Genomic DNA, 22500 nt, shown 5'->3' with positions numbered 1-22500 from the left:
CATGCATGTTGATTAGCTGGTAGGAATTAAAAGCATGTACCAAGAATATCTGTTTCAATCAAGAAGTACAAAATTACTTTTGTTATTATTTTTGTTTCTGTTGAGAATTCTCCCAACTCCCCCTTGTGTTTAGATGAGGCTATGTAAACATGGAAAAATTCCTCTACTGCTTAAATATAATGCCTTTTACACTGTATCTTTGTCTTTAAGAAAGCAGGGTTGTTGCACTGTGTATTCCTGCTTTCCCCTTTCCTTGAAAATCAACGTTTTAGAATAACATCCAGAAGTAAGCTATACAAGCTTAAGACTCTTCTGAATCTAACGTATGAAGAATATTACACACCTTGGCCTGGTTTATACTCGTTAACTGTCATCTGATCAGGTTTGAAGGGAACATACTGCTGAAGTCTCTCTACCACTGAGTCACACACACTAGGAATGCCATCTGTCAAAGGATTGGATTTGTCTACATTGTTTGTCCCATATAAAAATTCAAAGCCAAAGTGTTTGACTCTCCTATGACGAAGCTGTTTATTAGCTGTAGATGACAAAAACATTGTGATATACACAAAATATTATTGTAACATTGCAGATAGTAAACCATCCTCAATGTCAACACAGACACTCACTACCTTAGCAGAATTAAGATATGGGAGGCAATATTTAGCCTACTAGACAGGAGGTCGCAAGACAGTGAGGAAGGTGGAGCAAATATTGCTGAAGGGGAGGGGGGGAGGGAAAAAACTTCTGCTACTTGAGGCAGAGTGTGTAACTTGGCAAGACCAGAATAAAGAATCTTAAATAAGCAAATTAAACCCCCGGGAAGTCATGGGCTAATGATCTATTCCCAAGGGTACTAAAATCAGGTAGAAAATTTGACACAGCCGATTTCATGAAAATATTGGCACTAAGAATAGGGAGTTATTACACACGTGGAATCAACTAAAGCAACAAACCAAAAGGGCCCAGAAGTAACCCTTTGTTAAGCCTTTAGGCCTTGTCTAGTTCAAAGATAACTAACTGATAGCATACATGTATCTGAATAATGAAAGACAGTGCAAACAACATGCAGCCCCATCCCACATATCTCCATTGGTCAAGAAAACAGGTCACCAGGAAAAAGGTCATCAATTGGAATTGATTCCTGGTAGTAGTCTTAACAAATTGCACCAGACCTCATCCCCAGTACGGCGGGGCTAAAGTACAGGCCCCAGTTGCTCAGAGGGTGGATAGTGCTATCCACCGGATAAATCACTATTCATTGGATAGCGCACTACTGGTTTTGCTAGTGTTTATCCAGTGGATAGTGATTTATCCGGTAGATAGCGCTATCCATCATTTGAACAACTGGGCCCAGATCACTTTTTACAGGTCACTCCTTACAGCTCACTGTTTTACCTAAACTAAAGCAACCGAAAACCTTCAAATTGGCTACCTGTAGGCCTAAACATTGTTTTAAAGCTCAATGAAGCTATGTTTAGCATTAGTAAAACTTTGGTAATGAAAAGTGACGTGTACTTTAAACCGGTCCTCCAGGTAGCAGGGGGTGGGGGTAGATTCCGAACGGAATGTCCCATACTTTCAGACCTGTGCCTTCGATTCCATTTTCACTTCCATCATCAACCCATCCGAGAGCTTGGATCAGTTCCTCTTCTTCCGCATGATTCAAAAAATCTTCCACTAAAATTAGGCCATCTGGTTTGACTGGCTTCTCAACAGTGACGTCATCCGGTACACCAACAAGAAACGAGAGATAGAAACGTGTTTCCGGTCGCGGGAATTCTGACGGACAATCCAAAAGTCGTCCGTGGATCGTGTCCATGGCTTTAACAGATTCGCTCACGGCTTTAAATGAGATAAATGAAAATGACTGTCCAGGAAACATTAAAATGCGTTGGATGTTTCCAAATTTCTCAAACAAAGTCACAAGTTGACTGCGTTCCACACCGCACATCAACCCTCCATTTCCTATCATCAAGTGGCAAGTTGGAGTTTCTGAGACAGTGGCTAGATCGCCGTTCTTTCTACGAAGACAAGTGATCATTTTCGTTTGCTTTCTGAGGGCTTTCTTTTCCGCTTTGCTCAGTTTTGTAGCACAGGACTTCACTCCATTTGAGGTTGCCATCCTCTACGATAATGAATACACTATAATAGGAGATACATGTCAAGTGTATTGGTTGAAGTTATAACCGCTGAAGTATCGGTCGTCGTATTCAGAAATTTTAAAAGTACTCCGCTGAGCCAGCTGATTAATTCGACGATCAGGAGGGGAAGTCGGAGGGGGATGTCCTGAACTTTCATATTGTTCACCCAGCCGAAATTAGGGAATTGCTTATGAGTAACGCAAGGTTATCAACTATACACAATCACATAACTACAAGGAAGGTGAGGTTATTTCCCTTTTGCCACATTGTACGTCGATGAAGCTCCAGTTTCCAAACGAACGAAGCGCTCCTGAGAGTAATCTACCGTTTTGTTCTCGAACAATTTTTACGCGGCCAAAATAGCAAGCTCTTCGTTTTTCGGGAAAAGCTTTCTTCGTGGGCAGTAAACTATTTCTCACAAGAAAAAGATCGCATGGACCCTTTTTTTAGTCGACCTTAGCACCCCTGGCTGAGTGATCTCGAAGACCCTTTGTTCCTGGCACCATCAGCTTCTGCGACCACCCCAACACCCTTGATGATCAACAGTCACCAACATAGCTTATAAACCTGTCAAAGTAAGCCCCTGCCATCTCCCAACCATGGCCTTAGCAGGGACGTTTAGATATGCTCAGAAATGCCCCTAATGATGTAAAGATTGCGTACCGATGGCCAGCGAATCACACAGATTGAACTAAACACAACAGTAAACTTTACTTCACTCGCACGCCATAACACACAGGAAAAGAGCATGGTTTCACATTTCCCATGAGTCTAAGTAAGCCCGCGATGGACTTCCGGTATGAAAACTAGAATTATTTCCTGTTAAAAGGTTATCAATACATTACAAATGAGATACTCCGATTTCAATATGCGTCACAAGTGTCCCCTTGCATTACATTACTCTTGTCTCGGAATACACACAATTAGTATCACCCAACTAGAAGACTGATGCAAATCCTGCATTTTAATTGGCTACCCTACTAGAGGACTATTAGTAATAGTCCTCGAGTAGCGAAAATCATGACACTTTCTTTCGTTTTATTCCCAAAAAAATAGATTTTCAACTTACATTTGCTAACTTTATTATTGCCTTTTCTGTCTGACTAGTTGGGCCATGGGTCAATCGGCTTCGCCTCATGGGCTATTTGATGTTAATTAACAATTAGACCCATAGCCCTCGTGGGCTACAGGTCTAATTGTTAATTAACATCAAAAAGTGTTCCCAAATGCTACTCCTTAAGAAACGATAAACAGCTGCATATAAACCTAAGCCAAAAATAATGCAAACCTTTACCTTATTGTCGCAAATAGGTAGCAAAGGCTCAGATTTGTAGGGACACTTTGTGTTGGATGTCAAAATTGGGTTTACATCTAATTCGGTGCATTTATGGACATAAGCGGAACTTTTTGGGGACTTTCTGTTATTTTCACTCCATTTTGCCCCCCAGAGGAAAGGGAGGGCACAGAAATTCATAATTTTACCCCACTCTGGACCCAGGCATAAACGGAATTGTGGACCCTCTGGTCAGCAGTGTTGTTTTTGCTTTACATAGTAATTTGGCAGAGGATTATCTTCATTATTAGTTTCATCGAGTGGGTGAAAAGTTGTAATGATTATGCTTTGTCAGGAGCACATTAAGTGGGGGGGGGGGGGGTCCTCTGTCTCCCATACTTGAACAAGGAGTCAACCCTTTCCTGAGTAGGTTTATTTATAGAATGATTACCATGGGAGATTCAGCACATCCACTGTTGAAAAAGCCAATCAAAACAGAGCTATGGCAGCATCGAGGGAAATATGAAAATTTGGTTTTATGAAACGTTATGATAAAGGTCGAATTACCACCGTGAACGATTTGGAAAGCTGACGTTTCAAAGTGTTAGCCCTTCGTTCTGACGAAACATAGAAACATAGAAAAACACCTGAGAACGAGATTTTTCTCAGTAGTATTGCCTTCTGAAGTTGTCCTGGCATGATTTTGAGTCCCATTGTGCTCAGGTGTTTTTCAAGGTCTCTTTGCATTGCTCCCAATGCTCTAACCTCTACTGGCACTTTACCATGGCTTTCATCTCCCATAAGCTCTCTAATCTCTCAATCTCCACTCTCAGGTCCTGGTATTTAGTGATTTTTTCTATTTTGCCTCAATTCTACTGTCACCAGGTATTGTCTGGTCCTCAAATCACACCTGCTTTTATTATTCAAAGATTATTTATTATTATTATTATTATTATTATTATTATTATTATTATTATTACTATTATTATTAAAAATACACACACTGAAAAAACCAAATAAAGAACTCTAAAACAAGTACTAGGCTTATAGAGATACAAATACTAGTACTAATTCTAATAATAGCAATAATAGTTTTTTTTTTTTTTTTAATTCTCGTTTGCTATAAACATGTGTATTAAAATAAAAAATAAAAAAAATTAAAAAAATTTAAACAACTCTTAGTATTATAGATTTGATAAACTAAAGGAAAGAAAAATTATTATTATTATTATTATTATTATTATTGAGAACATTAACTCGTGCAGGAGCCAGTGATGTCTATTAAAACCCAAATTACCATATTTAGGGGAAACCAAGGAGCCATTTCTTCAAAATTCATCAAAATATATCATGGCCATAAAATAAACGAAAATTAGCCTTTTTGGAGCAATTCCTATACCTGCTAGGAAATTTTTATCTGTTCTTCACTCCCAGCAGAAACAGACCAGAAATTCCGTTTGCCAGCAGGGCTGGGCAGAATTTTTCCAGCCAGCAAGTATAAAAATTAAAATTGAATGCAGCATACGCCAAAATGGGCATAGCATGAAAAGACATTGGACTTAGCCGTCGGTTGGGGGGTGGGGGGAGGAAAAAAAAAGGGTACATTGACTCCAAATAACCGTCACAAATATATTTCACCCAGGAGGATCGCAAGCCCAAGCAGATTGAAAACGATTTGCCAGCACAACAGAAATCTTTTTCCTAGAAACTTCCCAATACTTCTTTAAACAGCCAGCAGATACACCCCCTGCAGAACATCTATTTTACAGAACACCTCCACAATCCTTTTCCATCCACAATCACAGGTGAGCCCCAGTCTGACTGCAACAAGCATTCTCAGCACTCCAGGGGCCTGTTTCTCGAAAGTCCCGATAACTTTTCGGGCCCGAAAAGCCAGTCGTCAAACTGCCATCTGCTTAGTTTGAAAAGCTAATCCTTTAACACGTTTTTGATGAGGGAAAAACAAAGAGGATTGCGAAGTTTGATGGCTTAGAACCTCGGTGCTGCGAAGATATAAAGGGAATTGTGGTACCCGAAAGAGGCCCGAAAAGTTTCGGGACTTTTGAGAAACAGGCCACAGGACTCTTCTTAGGATTCTTGCGGATCCTAGCAAGGCTGTCTTCTGCACTATGTATGGCCCAAGGCCCACATTAATCTTGTTCATATAGCCCTCGAACTTCTCCGTTATGCTACCCAACGCTCCTATTACAACCGGAGTGACAGTCACTTTTTTCATTTTCCATAAGACCTTCCTCTCCACTGCAAGGTCTCGATACGTGTTGGTTTTTTCTTCCTCCTTCAGCAGGATGTAACTATCTCCTGGGCAAGCAACGTCAATTATCTGACACTCTCTGTTTCACTTATCGACCACTACAATATCTGGTCTATTGTGAAGTCCCATAGGATCTTCGCGTTCTCATTCTCAACAACTGATTCCGGGCTATGCTCGAACCACTTCTCTCCGCCCTCTATGTTGACCTGTCGACATTCGATCAGAAGATGGTTGACAGTTTCATCACTCTTTTTGCATAATCTGCGAAGTGAATCCTCCTGTCTTGTCAATTTTTTGCCTTGATCGCCTTTGTTCTCAGAGATTGACTTTGCGCTGCAATTAGAAGACCTTCGCGGGTCTGCTTCTTAAGATGGCACTTCTGAAGCTAATTCCAACTTTTCTCACTTTCTTCTTCTTCTTCTTCTTCTTCTTCTATTATTATTATTATTATTCGTTACTACTTCTGTCCGCCTGTTTCGTTCATCTAACTTAGACATTGTGTAACTAACCGTTTTAGTTGAGAAAAATTGCCTCCTGAAAGGAAAAAAGGGCTCAAAGTCTTTCCTTGAGATTTGCGAATAGACGAAGGAATATACTGTCGCGATACTTACGTAATATCGGAACGATTTTTGAGGTCCAAATCTTTGTCCCCATTAATATATTAGGTATAGTGTAGGTACTGCAAGGAAAAAACTGTGAATCAAAAAGGATAACTTGGTCAAAACACAAGAAAGTTGAAGGAACTTTACGATGAATTCCTCACAGCGCAAACTTTGTACTTCAGGAAATTGGAAGAATTTATGGTGAAAGAATTGTTCATTTTTAACATTGCATAGAAAATCGCGAGTTATGTAACGGATTGGCAGTGAAAATTGGTGACAATGAATATTAAGCTTTATAACGTCATGCAAATAACTGAAGAAAAATTTACTTGTTTGTCTCTGACGAGATAATGACAACCCTTACTAAGCGATCAAGGGTTAATTTTTTTTTTAATCAGATATTTACTATTCAGTGGCGCATTTAATCGATCTAAAAGGCGGGCACTAGAAGATTGCACAACTGTTAAAGGCTACCCTCTCGTTGGTTCGATTTTTATTTGCGATCGATATTCCTATAAAATACCCACAAGATTTTATTCCAGTCCTGCTTTAAACAGGCTGGTATCAAGTAACAATGCAGGCATACGTGGGCCTTATACCTTAACGAACGCACGACCATACACTTCGGTTCCTTTTCCAAAAATAACAACTAATACAGATATAATTTCCACTTCACGTAGCTCTTGTTGTCTAGCTCTCTCGACTCCCTTAAAATATTGCGAATTGCTGTGTTTAGCCTGTGGCAAATATACGTGAGATTAATATCTACAAAGTAAATGGTTTTATTCTACCCACGGAGGAAAGTCGTTATAATTTCGTTTCATATTTGAAAACGGCGTGCAAGTTTGACGTGTATTGACCGTATTCCTCTTTTTAAGAGCGCAAGAAAAAGTACCGTAGATAAATACAGACTGTGCCGATATAACCTTTGTTAATGTTTGTTACATTCTTTTACGAAAACGCGCCATTTGCAAAGATGCAGTGAATATTTAGACGAAACTCGGGAAAAGTTATTCCTTCGAATGCTTTTGCGGTCATTGGCGTTAGGTACAACTGGGTATTTTTTTCAAGTACAATATCTAGACTCTTATCTTGTAAAAATATTGTATCATCTACATTGAAACGATCTTTTAATTGCTTTTGAACAATAACATTATTTGACCCCCTTGTCACTAAACCTTTAAAAGCCGTATTTCATTAAACGTTCTCTTAAAATGGAAAATCTTAAACACCATGGAAAAAAACAAATTTGAACGCGTTGGAAAGTTTCTGTGACCGTAATCAGAAATTTTATCACTTTAAATATATCGTTTAATATATTGTTCAAATTGTGCAATTTTACTCTCGCTTTCCGTAGCCGATATCAATCTTTGAAAAACCTCTACCACACGTTTGAAGTGGTATATATGCTAATACATTGCATTCAGAGTCACTTGTCTTCCTTTTTAGTTAATGACAGTTATGATATAAAGATTGGATGTGAGGTGATATAGACTAGGGACGTAGTAGGCGATAATAAGAGAACTGAATACCAGCTTTGTTTTAACATTTAGGATTTGATTCTTTTACACCATGCCAAAGTCTGATGGTATGCCCACTCAGTATGGTGGGTTTTTCGCAAAAAATCTCCAGGGCCTTTTATATCAATTGACCTTACTTATTGGAGATACCCGGCGGAAAACGACCGATATTAATTGCACTCAACTCAAATAGTAAGCGTTTGATGTCAGCTGTTGAACTCGTACACCACAAAAATAAGTTTCACGATATCAGACCAGTTGGTAACGTCGGTAATATGTTGTTTCCAATTGCAATTGATTTTACTTTTGTCAGTACGGCTTTCAAAAATGGTCTTATCGTGAATTCATACAGTTTTTACAGCATAACAACTCTTTCCTCTTCGTGAATGCGTTCAGTAGAAAACGGTTACTTGTCTGTGCTTGAAATAACTAACCGTTGATCATTTCTGTGTGACATCACCGATATTGCCTGGTTTCAAAGTCTTGAGGTTAATTTTGGCAAGCGCGAATCTTTGACTCTAGTCTCACCTGACAATGGACGAAGAAGCAAGCTCGGTTGTACTTCTCCCCGAAGTCAAAGTCGAACCTTTTGAAAACTCTGAAAATCATGCTGACAGCGAAGAAAGCTCTCTTGGAAGTCCAACAGACGAGAGTTCACTGCCGCGATTTGGTGAAACCTCTGAAGAAGATATCCAAAGATTGTTGGAGCATCGTTCTTGCAGCGAAAACACATGGCGCGCCACGAAAAATGCAGTTAAAATCCTCCGAGACTACATGGAAGAGAAAAGTATGGATGTCAACTTTGAGAACCTTGACAAGCAAGCCTTGAATGACCTTTTGCGCAAGTTTTACGTCGAAGCGCGAAAAAAGAACGGGGATTATTACAAGTCTTCAGCGTTGGGAAGCATTCGTTTTGGCATTCACCGATACTTACAGTCCCAACAGAGGAATATAGATATTAGAAACGATCCTGAATTTACAGAATCCAATAAAGTGTTCAAAGCTCAGGTAATAAAGCTAAACAAACAAGGAAAAGGTGAAGTGAACCGTTCCGACATCGGACCTGACGATTTGAAGAAGCTTTATCTTAGTGATGTATTATCTCCGTTCAGCGCCGATGGTCTTCAACGCAAAGTGTTTTTTGACCTTCTCATGTATTTACCTGGAAAACGCAATCGCAGTAATGTGAGAGAACAAACTCGAGATACTTATCTCATCGGATACGATTCTAGCACAGGTTTGAAATACATATATCCAAACCCGTCACACTGTGAAAACGTTTTTGCCGAAGGAAAATGCCCCAAGATGAAAGAAAAACCAGGTAAGTTAATGTGTAGCAGAGTCATGTCTTCAATACGCGTCTCAGAAAAAGCGGGAAATCTCTCATCAACTGCTTCTCGAAAGAAACTACTTAAAACAATCCAAGCGATCCCAGAAGAAGATAAATTGTTTAAAAAATCCCCCTGTTTTGTGTATTACTAGTCCAAATTGGTTGTAAAAACGAATTTTTGGAGCTGTCGTCATTTTTTGAAAGACTTGTCAAAAGAGCTCATGCGCAAGCTGTCAATGGGATTTTCTTTTCGTTTAGTTTGCAAGAACATTGTAGGATTTGCACTCTGTTAAAGGATTTTTTTCAAGTTAAATTTCCACTCTTGCTGAAGAGAGAGTCTTGTGTTTCAATGGTTGTGAAAGGAAGAGTGTTACTCCAGGGGCATATGTTAAGACGCATCGGGGTGATATCTCTTAAGCGTCAATCAACTCGAAACGTGAACATCCCCCCCTCTCGGGGCAAACCCCGGGCGTTTGAACTTTTGAAGACTGGAGCGTTTAAATTCCCTCCCCCTTGTGCCAAAATAGTGTTCAAATGCGCTACCCTATCGTTGGATTTGTCTGTCAAACCTACAAAAGAACCGGTGTCTGACATTTGGAGACTGCAGACTGGCTACAAATAGCGCTGATAAACAGTATTTAAGTCTAAGTACCCATTTCAAAACGGTTAGCTTTCAATAACTCTGATTTAGAGTCTGCAGTCTGCAAGTGTTAGACACCGCTAAAGAACAATTGTAGTCGGCTCCTGTCATCTTTAATAAAGTGTATAAGCATGGCAACATTTGAGCAACTACAGAAACCCAACTTTAATACTGAATCTGTTAAAAGTGACTTCAAATCGAATTAAGTCAGACAATGTCACTAAGCAAGTGTAAGCTGCTCTAACTCCGAAACATGGCAAAGGTTGTTTAACAAGGGTACTGTGTACTTATCAACAACAGAGCCTGGAGCGTTTACGACTACATGTATTTTAAATTGTTTATTGTTGGTTGATTACCTCTAACAGAAACATACAGCTTTAACAATGAAATAGAGGAGTGGGAACGTACCATATTGTATTCACTCTTTAGGGAAGATATCTGTTTACAAACATTCCTTTTGTTAGTCAAATTTGCAAACCACAGGAACAAAAGATCTTTTGTTTCGACAGCCATTGATGCTCTGATTGGCACATTAATGACTGTCACAATAGGTGACATCAATGATATCTTCCCTAAAGTATGACAAAGATGAATTATGCAGCCAAAATTCCTTTGAAGACCTTCCTTTGAAGACAACTTTTGAATATCTATTTTGTAAGCCAATGCTACATATATTAGTCCTTATTGCCCCGAATGGGGCATAGGGCCGCAACAATGTCTCTTTTCCACCGGGTCTTGTCTTACAATTGCCTGTGCCTCTCCCCATGACAAACCCATCTCACAGAAAAAAAAATCATTTGAAACCTGACACTTCTGGTTCAATTTTCCCCGCCCCACCCAGGCAAAGGTGAAATTCCCCACCCCAGGTACAGGTACCCCGGTGCGAGGAGGGGGGACGTTGAAGTTTCGATTTGATTGACGCATAATCATTACAGTAGGACTTGAATGAATCCTAAGGTTTTTGTTCACAACTAACAATGCAATATCTGGATCTACCCTCTCCTAAGGCTGAAACGCCCATCCTAAGTTTCAAATCCGATTTCCTTTTTCGTCTGCCCAGTAGTTGTTGTGGCATTTGCTAGTTTTTACAGTGGCACTAAATGTACATCTGAGCAGATTAAGACCGATTCATTTAAGCATGTTAGCAACTGGATGCAGATATTTCTTATAGGTATTTTACATTTCCTACTTTCACTGAAATATGGCAGGGTGACCACTCTTGCTCTTGTCTCGTGCAATAATTATTATTCTACCCCTCTCCTGTCAGGAAATCCAAGATGTCCTGTGTCTTCATTTCTCAAGTACCTTTCAAAGTTGAACCCCATGAATTTATACCTGTGGCAGAGACCCAAAGCTTCATTCAAACATCATGCCTGTGAAGATGACCCCGTCTGGTACGAAAATGCAGCCGTTGGTCACAATTCATTGGGTGAGATGATGACTAATATGTCAAAACTTGCACGTTTGTCAAGAATTTACACCAACAACTGCATTAGGGGTACATACATGGCAATTCTGGATAGCCTTGTAGATGACTATCCACTCATTACCACGCTAGTATCTCTGCCAGCTTCCCAGAAATATCAACCTATCCTCCCTCGGGATACATGCGATGAGCGGCCTACCATGGTGTCAGTTAATGGCAAGTATCGTGTCTCAAGTCCGGATGAAACATCTGTGTCAAGAAATGGTGACACCCAACATGGTTCATCAGCGTTTAGCGCAGTTTCAAGTAGGGATCAAGGCCATCTTGAAAAGGGCATTGTCTGTTCAAGTCATTCTGCACTTACGAGCAGCAACAAAAGCCCAACCTCTAACAGCACCAACCTCAGTTTTAGTGAAAAACAAACAGAATTAAAACCAGTGAGCCCAACAGAGATGCCATTCCTTGGAATGCGGTACTATTCTAATCAGAAAGAACTACAGTCATCACTTGCAGCCTACAGATTGAGTCAGCTTCAAACATGCTCTTCACATTATCTGCACAGTCCACTCATCAATTCATCACTTAAAAATAACGATGGCAGTTTTGCCTTACCTCACCCATCATCATCCTCAGTGCGTGTTGTAGATAACTATCCAGGACACATGGGTTCAAAAGTTGTCTATTGTCAAACAGCTCCAACGATGGCATCGTCTTCATCGCGCACCATGGTAAGCTCAAGGCAATTGGACAGCCTCGCTTTTTCACAAAATTCATTTTAAGTTATAAAAGAAACTTTATTTGGTTTGGCATTGTTTAAAGTTTATTTCTGCTTGAATGCTAAAAAATAATTTTTCCTTAAAATCAATTCAACTTAATATTGGTATCAATATAAAATTTAATGGCATCAGTGAAAGATTTAACAAGTAAATCAAGTGCTTTTACATCAGATAACATTTTTTAAAATTAAATCCAGGCTAAAGACTTGTCCTTTTAAGATTTCTTATGACCTTCAATTTGAGTACTAATTTTACAGTAATTATATTAACCCTTTCACTCCTGTGGGGTTCCCCATTGACGAGTGAAATCGTCTGGCGTTAGACAGAGTAAAATCTATAAGTCTCATTGGCCCTTACTGGAGTGAAAGGGACAAAGTTTTTGAGTGAACCTAGCTGTTGTTAACCCTTTCACCCCTGTGGGGTTCCCCATTGACGAGTAAAATCGTCTGGCATTAGACAGAGTAAAATCTATAAGTCTCATTGGCACCAGTAGATAAGCAGCATCTTTTTGCTTTCAAATTTTGTCCAAAACTAGGGGTGCGGCTTATCTACGAGAAATTTCGCAAAAAGTTCAGTAAATTTCCGTAATCACCCCCAAAGCCTGAAAGAAAGTCTGTTTTAGCTAAAGATCAACAGGTAGTGCATTAAATCATATCAACTCACTACTTTTGCAAGTTTTGTGGCTCCTAGATTTGCAATAATAAATGTTAGTAAAGTGCTGGGAGCACAACTGTAGAAGTTCTATAGAAATCTGTTATTATTATTATTATTATTATTATTATTATTATTTTGTTGTTGTTGTTGTTGTTGTTGTTATTATTATTATTATTATTATTATTATTATTAAAAGCTATCACCTGTAGAACTTATGGCAATATTTTGCAGTTCCAAGCAATGCACCCCTCTGCAGAAGTTCTGTTCTTGGATCCACTCCAATTTTCCAAATTCTTTGTAACCATTCCCAAAGCCCCAACCACTTCATGCATTACAAGCCACAACTGAAAAACACCTCTATATCCGGGTATTTTTTAGCCTTTTCCTTCTTGATTTTGCTTATCCAAAACGTTATCTTAATTTTTAGCACTGCAAGCTAAAAGTGTAAAAAATTGCCCACTCTACCTTTTCCTTTAGAAGGTACAAGTCAACGTTACAGCATTTATTTATATAAGTTGGCTCACCATAAATTGGGATCACCAGAGGAATAATATACAAACATTTCTTGAAACTGTCAACAGCGCTCCAGCAGTGACAAAGGCTTAATGACAGGGAGCCCCGTGACAACTCATGTGTTGGATACTGCAAGAGGTATCCCAGCCAGGAATGTGCAAATACAACTATACTTTGAAGAACTGAGACCAGATACTCGCATGTGGAAGCATATTGCCACAGGGTGAGAGGGACTGATTTACTTTTGAAAGACGTTTGGCAAAAGCCAGTTTGTATCGAGTACAAGTCATGATATTTCTAGGGAATCAACAACTACTGGACTGGATGTCAAGTCAAAGCAATAAATCATAGTTTTATTATTCTTTATGTCAGTTGCAATTGGAGGCTTTGATATAGCATCTAAGAGCTACCTTCTCCACTCCTCAAGGTTTCATTGCGGTGGCGCTTGTATAGGTAATCACATGATTTTTCTCGTGCAATTTGGAATAAATAAGTATGAGTAAATTTTTTCAGACAACCAAAATTGCACGAGCCGGTAGAGCAAGTGCAATTTGTAGTCTTTGAAAAAATTAACAAGTGCTTATTTATTCCAAATTGCACAAGAAAAATCATGTGATTACTTATTAATAATATACATGAAAAAGTGGTGAAGCAGAAGAAATGCATATCACACAATGGCTAATGGAAAAAATTCCCAACCATCTTGACTCATTTTGAAGTTATAAACAATAATTTCATTATGTAACAGAGAGAGGAATTCCACCATACTGAGCAAATGTATGTATGTCTTGAATTTTCAGAGTTACTAACGCTGATGGGAGAATTTCCAATCTATTGTCGCAAGAGCAGTTTATAGCTGGTAAATACATGATGAGGTTTGAGACTGAAGCTTATTTCAAGGAGACTGGAGTGTCTTCATTCTTTTATCCATATGTTGAGGTAATTCCATTCTTGCTAAAAGTATATTTAAAACATATATATATTAAATTCTTCTGTCAAGTTTCTGAGAAAACTCTCCTTTTCACAGCATGGAGAGTAGTAATATTATTGATTATTGCCTCAGGGGTCAGTGGTTTTCTGCTTCCCTCCCTCTCTCCCTTGCAAACACCACCTAACACCACCCACCACTCAATTTTCCTTTTTCCAGTGATTTGCGTGAACTTGTTAATTTCAATTTACAGTGTCCCCGATTAGTGCTCTACGGCGCTAGAAGATTAGACACTTAAATAAAGTTTCTTTCCTTTCTTTCCTCGTTTTTTTCCTTTCCTTTACCAACTACCTAGCCGATGTGCTGCCAAATTTTGATTGTGCTTCTTTGTATTTTCCTGTCATTTGTAGATTGTGTTCCTCGTCAGTGACCCATCTCAATACCATCATGTACCTCTACTTCTCAGCCCCTTTTCCTACTCCACTTATCGTGGCAGTTGAAGACTGGGTCAAGTTGATTACTTTTTCAGAAACAGGGTTAGTGAATTAAGGATGACAAAATGGGAACAAGTAGGTCAACCTGGTGTCGTGCTAAACCTTCTTCCAACAATTCGTCACAGGGATATTGGTTGAATCTCAGAGGTCAGAAGAAACAATCACAAACATGGTGTGTCAAAAATCAAGGAGATACATAAGTAATGAAAGGAACATTGATGGTTTTCTCGTTGGAATATCTTCAGCCTTGTTTATTGTTGCAAAGAATGATATGTTGTTATGAGTTACTTGCTTATTGTATGAACCTCAATGAAAGTTTTTCAACTGTGCTTTGGCTGAAGTTCATTTTGTCCCCCCAAAAAGGATGGGTATTTAAGGAGGCTCAAACCAGTTTTGACACTTTCAACAAACTAGACTATTTGGAAGGATTGAATATACTTAACTATTTCACTTAAGAGCAATGTTACGTTACAATATGAAACACCAATAAATGAATAACAAGATGTGCTCATTAATGTGACGTAATAGGTTACCATGGCAACGAAAGAGCTATCTAAAAACACCCTATATTATGTCTTTCAATGCATATACAGTCAACTCTCTCTAAGACGGACACCATCAGGACCAGCCTCAGCTGTCCGTCTTAGAGAGGTGTCCGGCTTATAGAGAGTCCATGTAATGTGACCCCAGGAATTTTAAGATAATAATGCTGAATCTGTGTACAGTGAATACGCGTCTGTTAAAGTTTGTTTTAAGTTATTTACTTGAATGAAACCTACCAGTTTTAGATTACAATACAATTTGGTTGTCACATTCAGCACCTCGCACGTGTCCGTTGGCGATTTCAAAGTGTCCATTGTGTGCCCTATAGAGAGTTTGGTTATAGTAAAATGACTAAGAAACGGCCGGGACCAGCAGCAGGTGTCCATCTTACAGAGTTGTCCGTTAAGAGAGAGTTGACTGTATCTCAGGAATGATTGCGGTAACCCCCATTTTGTTATTGCTGGAAAGTGATTAGCACGCTATGATAAAACTCTCTGCAAAGTTTAAAACAATTTTCTGGAGCGGTTTCATAGCTACTTTCACAATTGGAAAAATTTAAGATGGCTTTGAATCTTTGCAGAGAGTTTCATCTTAGCAATGCTTATCACTTTTCAGCAATAAAAAATGGGGGTCACCGAGTTCTTTTTTGAGATATAAGCGCTTAAACACAAAATATAGGGCGTTTTTAGATCGTTCTTTTGTTGCCATGGTAATTTATTATGTCATATTAATATGTGCATCTTGTTAAGCAGTTATCAGTGTTTCATATGGTACCAGAAATCCCCTCCAAATAGGCTTTTTTCTTGTTCATGTCTGCCTCTTCTTTAAAGCAAGTCTAAGTGCGAAGTTTTTCTTATGAAAATTAGTTTTCATTCATATGTATAAATTTAGTAGAACTACCGGTAATTACCGTCACAAGAACTTCGCACTTAGACTCTCTTTGAAAAAGAGGCAGACATGAACTCGGAAATGACCTATTGTTGAAACTGGTTTAAGCCACCATAATAGAGAATGTATGCAGAAAGTAATTCTCTCTTGAAAGTGAAAATGGGGGTGGGATCCGTGGTTTGGCACAAAGGCTTAGTCACCAATCCTGAAAACATCACTTGCAATGCATCACCTACAATGGGGTCTGTTGCTCCCATGTTTTTTCAGGTGTTGTACCCGTCAAAATAGGTTAGTTTAGTGAAAAGTTCTTTGTTAGACTGCGTGTTGTCTCATCATCACTTTATTTATACACGGTGCAAACATCAGGTATCTATATAAATCTTGCTATCTATGTGATAAAAGAAAAGAAAAAATTCTACGGATTACTAGTCTCTAAAATCATTGAAAACTCCATGTCGCTTCTATTTTGTATATACAAGCAAAGCTACCAGTCGAGATTAATCTAAATTATTTTACAAGTGTCGAAAAATTTACTTATCAAAAAACTATCTTCTCTCAACTATTAAACATATTTGTCTCTCTCGACCTGTGCCCGCTTTCGCCCATATTTTGATGTTTCCGCGCAGGGTTCTGGTATAAAATCAGTCTCCGGTGAGGATTCGTCACTTAAAGGAAACTTCCACTAAAACAAGAATACAACTTTAAAATATTTAACATAATGTTTACAATCAAAATTGTTCAAACGTTTTCCAGTGGAATCGTTTGTATCCGAAATAAATTAATTTCAAAAACGTTTGTTTTGGTTTTCAAATTTCCTGGGCGCCGCCATCTTGAATAATTGTGACGTGTTATGGTTGCTCTTTTGTATTTGCACAAAGAGCTTTTGTTTTAAAACAATGGGGCAACCATGACACGTCACAATTATTCAAGATGGCGGCGCCCGGGAAATTTGAAAACCAAAACAACCGTTTTTAAAATTTATTTATTTCGGATACAAGCGCTCCCATTGGAAAACGTTTGAACAATTTTGATTGTGAGCATTATGTTAACTATTTTAAAGATATGTTCCTGTTTTAGTGGAGGTTCCCTTTAAGCTACTCGAACTTGAACCGACAACTCGATCTACTACATCACTATATTCGCCCTTTGGGTTCGGGAACCACCCTAGGTCTTTATCTTTCCACTTCGCTGGACCTGTAATTTCACTTGTTCCCGCACCTCAGCCGATGTGCCATCAACTGAGTCAGAGGAGTAGCGGGCATCCTATTTAGAATTGCGAGTCGGCAAACAGCTACAATAGCCACAAGTTGCTCCATCAGACCTCATGAAATCCTCGCATTCACCACAAGCACATTTGCCTCTCTCTATTCCTCCTCGTACATCCTTGCCCATTTTCAAGTTTTCACCGTACAATCACACCTCACGCAATTAACTACTTTCTGCGCAGATGAACATGGTTATATGAGTAACAATTTGTCATTTCCACTTCCGGTTATTTTTGTTTTGGGTAGGTTGAGGGGGGTGGGGGAGGGTCAGATGTTTTTGTTTTGGTATTTTTGAAGGGTCATGCATTAATTCACTCCAGGAAGTGGGAGGGCTACGACTTTTTTCGAAAAAAAATTCTAAAATACCCCGGCCCACCCCCACCAATAAAAAACGTACCACTTATCTCTGTTTTTCAAATAACGAGACAGTAACGTGCTACTGAAGACTACAAAATAATTACACTCGCCCTACAGGCTCGTGCAATAGGACACTTCGGAAAATACCATAATACTCTTTGTTTGACTCTCCAAATTTTGCATAAGCTTCTCTTAGGACTTACAATGGTCCCAAGAGAAAAACAAAAACAATGCTTATGCAAAATTTGGAGGGACAAACAGAGAGTATTATGGTATTTTCGAAAGTGGCCTATAGGTCATTTCCGAGTTCATGTCTGCCTCCTCTTCAAACCGAGTCTAAGTGCGCAGTTTTTGTTGTGAAAATTAGTTTTCATTCATATGTAAAGTAGAACTAATTACCATCACAAAAACTTCGTACTTAGACTCGCTTTGAAGAGGAGGCGGACATGAACTCGGAAATGGCCTATTTTGGTCGTCTTTGAAAAATTTACTCGCGGTTATTTATTACAAATTGCATTTGAAATCATGTGATTACCTATACTAACTGTTTCGTTCGAGCATCGTACTTTAAAAAATACATATACATGTACATCAATCTCCTCTGCTCTTTTCGTTTTTCCCTTCCGAAAGGATAAATACTGGGAACCATGAAAACGACTGCGCAATCCGCGTATCCACCCCCATTTTTGGCTTTCCAACTCGTATCCAACCTTTTCAGGGGTACCGCTTTGATATGGCAGGGTATTCTGCAGTTAAGCCGCATATTTGAAATCTCTTTACTGAAAGACTTTAGCCCGGACAAACAAGTAGGCTCAAGTTAGTAATATTTAGTAGCTTTAGCTATATAACAACAATGTTTCCGGTTGCGTAATTAGGTAAAAAAAAACATTTAGAATAAAGGGCTTGCAGCGCAAAAACAAGCACGGTGACCCCATCTTTTTATTGCATTTTTTGAATGTCCTGTGCACGAATATCAATTGTGCCAAGTTTGAATGAAATCTGGAGCGTCGGTGGGGAAGTAGTATACAAAAATTTGGTTTTATCAACGGAGTTGATAATGTAAATCGGCCACCGTACAGAGATTCTAAAAGCTGACGTTTCGAGCGTTAGCCCTTCGTCAGAGCGAATCAAGGGATTATGGGTTACGTGTAGTTTTTATAGTAGAGTAGGAGCTACGCTATTGGTGGTAACATGGCAACGTGAAAAATAGGAATATATTAGTTAAATGAAAAGCGTTCGTTAATACCGTGAGGATTAAGGGTGCCGATTTGAAAGATGAATTTTTGTTCCAGATTCTTGCGGCTTTCCGTCGTACCTAGATGTAGGGAAAGGCCGCAGATGGCCATGTGTTTTTTGGAGTGGCTAGGCAGATTAAAATGGCGAGCGACTGGCTTAGATGCATCCTTGTCATTTTTCTCAACATCGCGAAGGTGTTCGCGGAATCGGTCACCTAGTCGTCTACCTGTCTCACCAATGTATAATTTATTGCATAACGTACAGGTTATGCAATAAATGACATTTGCGGAGGTACATGTGAAACGATCGGTGATCTTAACATATCGCTTAGGTCCCGATATTCTGCTAGTGTTAACAATGAAAAGACAAGTTTTGCATCGTGAGCGCGCGCATTTGAAAGTGCCGGGTTGCTCGTTAGTTTTGAGCGCGCTTCTAACTAAAAAGTTGCCTACATTTTTGTCGCGTTTGAATAAAATAAGTGGAGGTTGCGAAAAGATTCTACCAGTCTCGGGATCATTTTGGAGTAATTTAAAATTACTAAGAATGATGCTTTTGACTGCGTGATTATGAGGATGGAAAGTGAGGGTGAATGGAATTCTGTCATTCTTATCTTTTTGTGACGTTTGTAGTGATGGCTGTCGATTATTGAGAAAAATGACAAGGATGCATCTAAGCCAGTCGCTCGCCATTTTAATCTGCCTAACCACTCCAAAAAACACATGGCTATCTGCGGCCTTTCCCTACATCTAGGTACGACGGAAAGCCGCAAGAATCTGGAACAAAAATTCATCTTTCAAATCGGCACCCTTAATCCTCACGGTATTAACGTATAATTCCTATTTTTCACGTTGCCATGTTACCACCAATAGCGTAGCTCCTACTCTACTATAAAAACTACACGTAACCCATAATACCTTGATGGCTAACGCTCGAAACGTCAGCTTTTCGAATCTCTGTACGGTGGCCAATTTACATTATCAACTCCGTTGATAAAACCAAAAAAATTAAGGGCCCATAGCCTGCAGTGCAGGCGTTACTTTGGCGCGTAACGCTAGATAAATCAGGTTTTTGGTGCCGCCATCTTGGATTGTGATTAGATGCTTGACCGGGAGAGGGTTGGTGCAGTGGCGGGCTTGGGGTGGGGCACTTTTGGCACTTCCCCTCCCCCGCCGGAAATGTAGCTTTTTTTCTCAAACCGGAAGTCAGTTCCTTTACGCATGCGCAGTTGATCTGAGAACGAGCGAGAGGAAGGACAAGGAAAAACCTTCAATGGAAACAACAGTTTATGTGGTGACTTTAGCTTGTGAGTGGGTTTTCTTGTCAGCTCGTGATATGATGACGTCAGTTACTGGAAGTATCATTTCACTTCCTTAGCAACGTGGGAAAAATCGGTCTGTGGGCCTTAAGGCAGTGACTCTCCAGCACTAACTATCCTAAATTTAACATCAATTAAAGTGTCACGCACATTGTCACAAACTCATTTTTTTTCTTTTTCCAAGTCCTCTTACATGTAATATGGGCTCTTACTCTCATTGTCAGCTGAAATGCCACAAAAAGTCAAAGCAAAGGATAAAACTGGGCCATGTAACTTTAATGTTATTCATAAGATGACAGCCTTTGATTTTCCAAGAAAGACAAAGCATCCACTTGAAATACTATGATAGCAAGCACAGTAGACGGGATATTTTATTACAGGATTATGTGAACACGCGGGAGTAAATCTACAATTGCTTCGCTGTGTTTTGGCCACAAGTGAATTCAAAACTACTAGTCCCCATGCCAGTTGGGACCCACTCACGGCCAACACCATCATACCCACGAGTGTTTAAATAATCGTGAGATAAAATATCCCACCAGCCAGACAGGCTAATAGACCCTATGCAAAAATGGCTGCCTTTAAATTATTCTTTTGTTCATATTCAAAATAGCCCAACTAACCTCGTTCGGAATAACACATTCTTTAGAATTTTTGTCTCAAAAACGAGGTTAGTTGGGCTATTTTGAATATGAACAAAAGAATAATTTAAAGGCAGCCATTTTTGCATAGGGTCTATACTATGACAACTCTATAATCTCTTAAGGATAACATTACAAATCTTTTATTTGTCAACGTCCCTTTTCTGGAAGCCATAAAACAAAAGCCCACAGCATCTGTCATTTGTTTTGTAATAAGGATTACTCGGATGAAACAAAATCACTTTCTTTAGAAAGTGATTTTGTTTTCACTCATTTTTAATTCAATGTCTGTTAAATAAAACTTGTAAAATATAATTTTTTTTCTGATACAATTACAATACTTAATATGTACTATATTACTCCTTTTATGTACAAAGATGTAGGAACCTAGTATTTACATAGAATAAAAACAATAATTTATAAATTTAAGAGAAAGATTACTCAAAAAGTACATTAAATATATGAATCACACGAACAAAGAAAACTTTAGTGTCTTTGGAAGAGATCAAAAGATTACTTAAAAAACATCTACAGTACCTTTTTATCTTTTAGAGTCTTAACTTTCAAGAAACGGCTTTTAAAATTGACTTTCATATAATTGATTAAATAATTATTCTTGCCAGTGCCAATGAACACATAAATAGCTACCTTCTCTACATCACTAGTGGAAAAAAGTACTTCACTTAACAGAGTTGATTCACAAAGAATCCTCTCCACCCAAGCAGTGCACTACAACTTCATATGTAAGAAACATGATTGCAGTGTTTGGAACTTGTCTTAGCAGGTGAGTCCCAAGCCCCCCATAAAGTCCAACTCTGCCTTCTTCACGAAATATTTTACTGAAAGCTTGAAAAAACGAGTGGTATTTTCTTTTTCCATCAACTTCCTGTTGTCGCAGTCTGGTCCTGATAACTTCATGCGGATATGCAATAACTGCTGCTATACACTTTGATGTTGCCGCTGCCATCATAAATTGAATAAAGTCTACGACATTTGGTTCATTGGTGCCACGCATTTTCAAATGATGCCTCTGTACTTCGCCCTTTATGTGTTCGTATATTACAAAATGGATCATAGTCTCTGTTATCCCAAAATAAGTTGCTGTCAATCCTCTATAGAAGCCCTTTAATCCATCGGTTTTCCAGATACCATTTAAGAGTTCTGTTACTTGTCCTCTTGTTGCAGTCCTAAAATGATAACATAAAGCACATTTTACCAAACAAATCCACCTTACTGCACTGATAAAGAGCTGTTTGTGGGTACTTAAGCAATCCTTGCCAACTTTCACAACATCCTGCATAACATTTTAATGAGAGGTCATATGTTCAACCCCCAACCAGGCCAATACTCGAGGACACCTTTGTGATGAAGATAGTACGACTTTTCTGGTCTCTTAAAGGATGATAAGTCCCATGACACAACAATCCCAAATTGTAGGGAAAATTGTGCCCCTTGTGGTGGTCTGCCCTTTGTGGTTCCTCACAGTTAAGGGAAAGGTTACTTTGAAGTCCTGTAAGCCAGGATTCAAATTAAGGTGGAAATGTGCCTGATTCCAAACATGCCAAATTCAATGTTCAACAACTTGGCTAAGAGTTCTTTTGCAGAGAGATAACACATGTGTCTGGCTAGCCAAGAAAATATACATGAAAATATAATGAAAAGATCACAGTGTTTAGATGGTAA

General features: G+C 38.9%; 3 protein-coding genes across 3 annotated transcripts in view; 1 reads left to right on the top strand and 2 right to left on the bottom strand.

Moving 5' to 3' along the window:
* The window catches only part of LOC138014950 (alkylated DNA repair protein alkB homolog 8-like), an 8201-nt gene extending 6057 nt beyond the window's left edge, over window positions 1–2144 (bottom strand). Inside the window, exons 1-2 of the mRNA XM_068861846.1 lie at window positions 1588–2144; window positions 344–538 (exon numbers count right to left, since the gene is read on the bottom strand). Coding sequence (XP_068717947.1) covers window positions 344–538; window positions 1588–2125 — 733 coding nt within the window. The 5' untranslated portion in view covers window positions 2126–2144. The remainder of the gene's footprint in view (window positions 1–343; window positions 539–1587) is intronic.
* Window positions 2145–8264: 6120 nt separating this feature from the next.
* Window positions 8265–14901, top strand: LOC138014952 (uncharacterized). Its single transcript, XM_068861847.1, has 5 exons — window positions 8265–9132; window positions 11049–11935; window positions 13219–13373; window positions 13951–14089; window positions 14489–14901. Exons 1-5 carry the CDS (start codon window positions 8346–8348, stop codon window positions 14576–14578), a joined length of 2058 nt encoding a protein of 685 aa, XP_068717948.1. The 5' UTR covers window positions 8265–8345; the 3' UTR covers window positions 14579–14901.
* Window positions 14902–20437: 5536 nt separating this feature from the next.
* The window catches only part of LOC138014946 (solute carrier family 25 member 36-A-like), a 5447-nt gene continuing 3384 nt past the window's right edge, over window positions 20438–22500 (bottom strand). The window contains exon 5 of the mRNA XM_068861842.1: window positions 20438–22004. Coding sequence (XP_068717943.1) covers window positions 21515–22004 — 490 coding nt within the window. The 3' untranslated portion in view covers window positions 20438–21514. The remainder of the gene's footprint in view (window positions 22005–22500) is intronic.

This window comes from Montipora capricornis, chromosome 9 (genome assembly GCF_036669925.1).
Source record: "Montipora capricornis isolate CH-2021 chromosome 9, ASM3666992v2, whole genome shotgun sequence".
Classification (NCBI taxonomy): domain Eukaryota; kingdom Metazoa; phylum Cnidaria; class Anthozoa; order Scleractinia; family Acroporidae; genus Montipora; species Montipora capricornis.
Note: the sequence above shows the minus strand (reverse complement) of the source record. Positions and strands in the feature narration are given on the sequence as shown.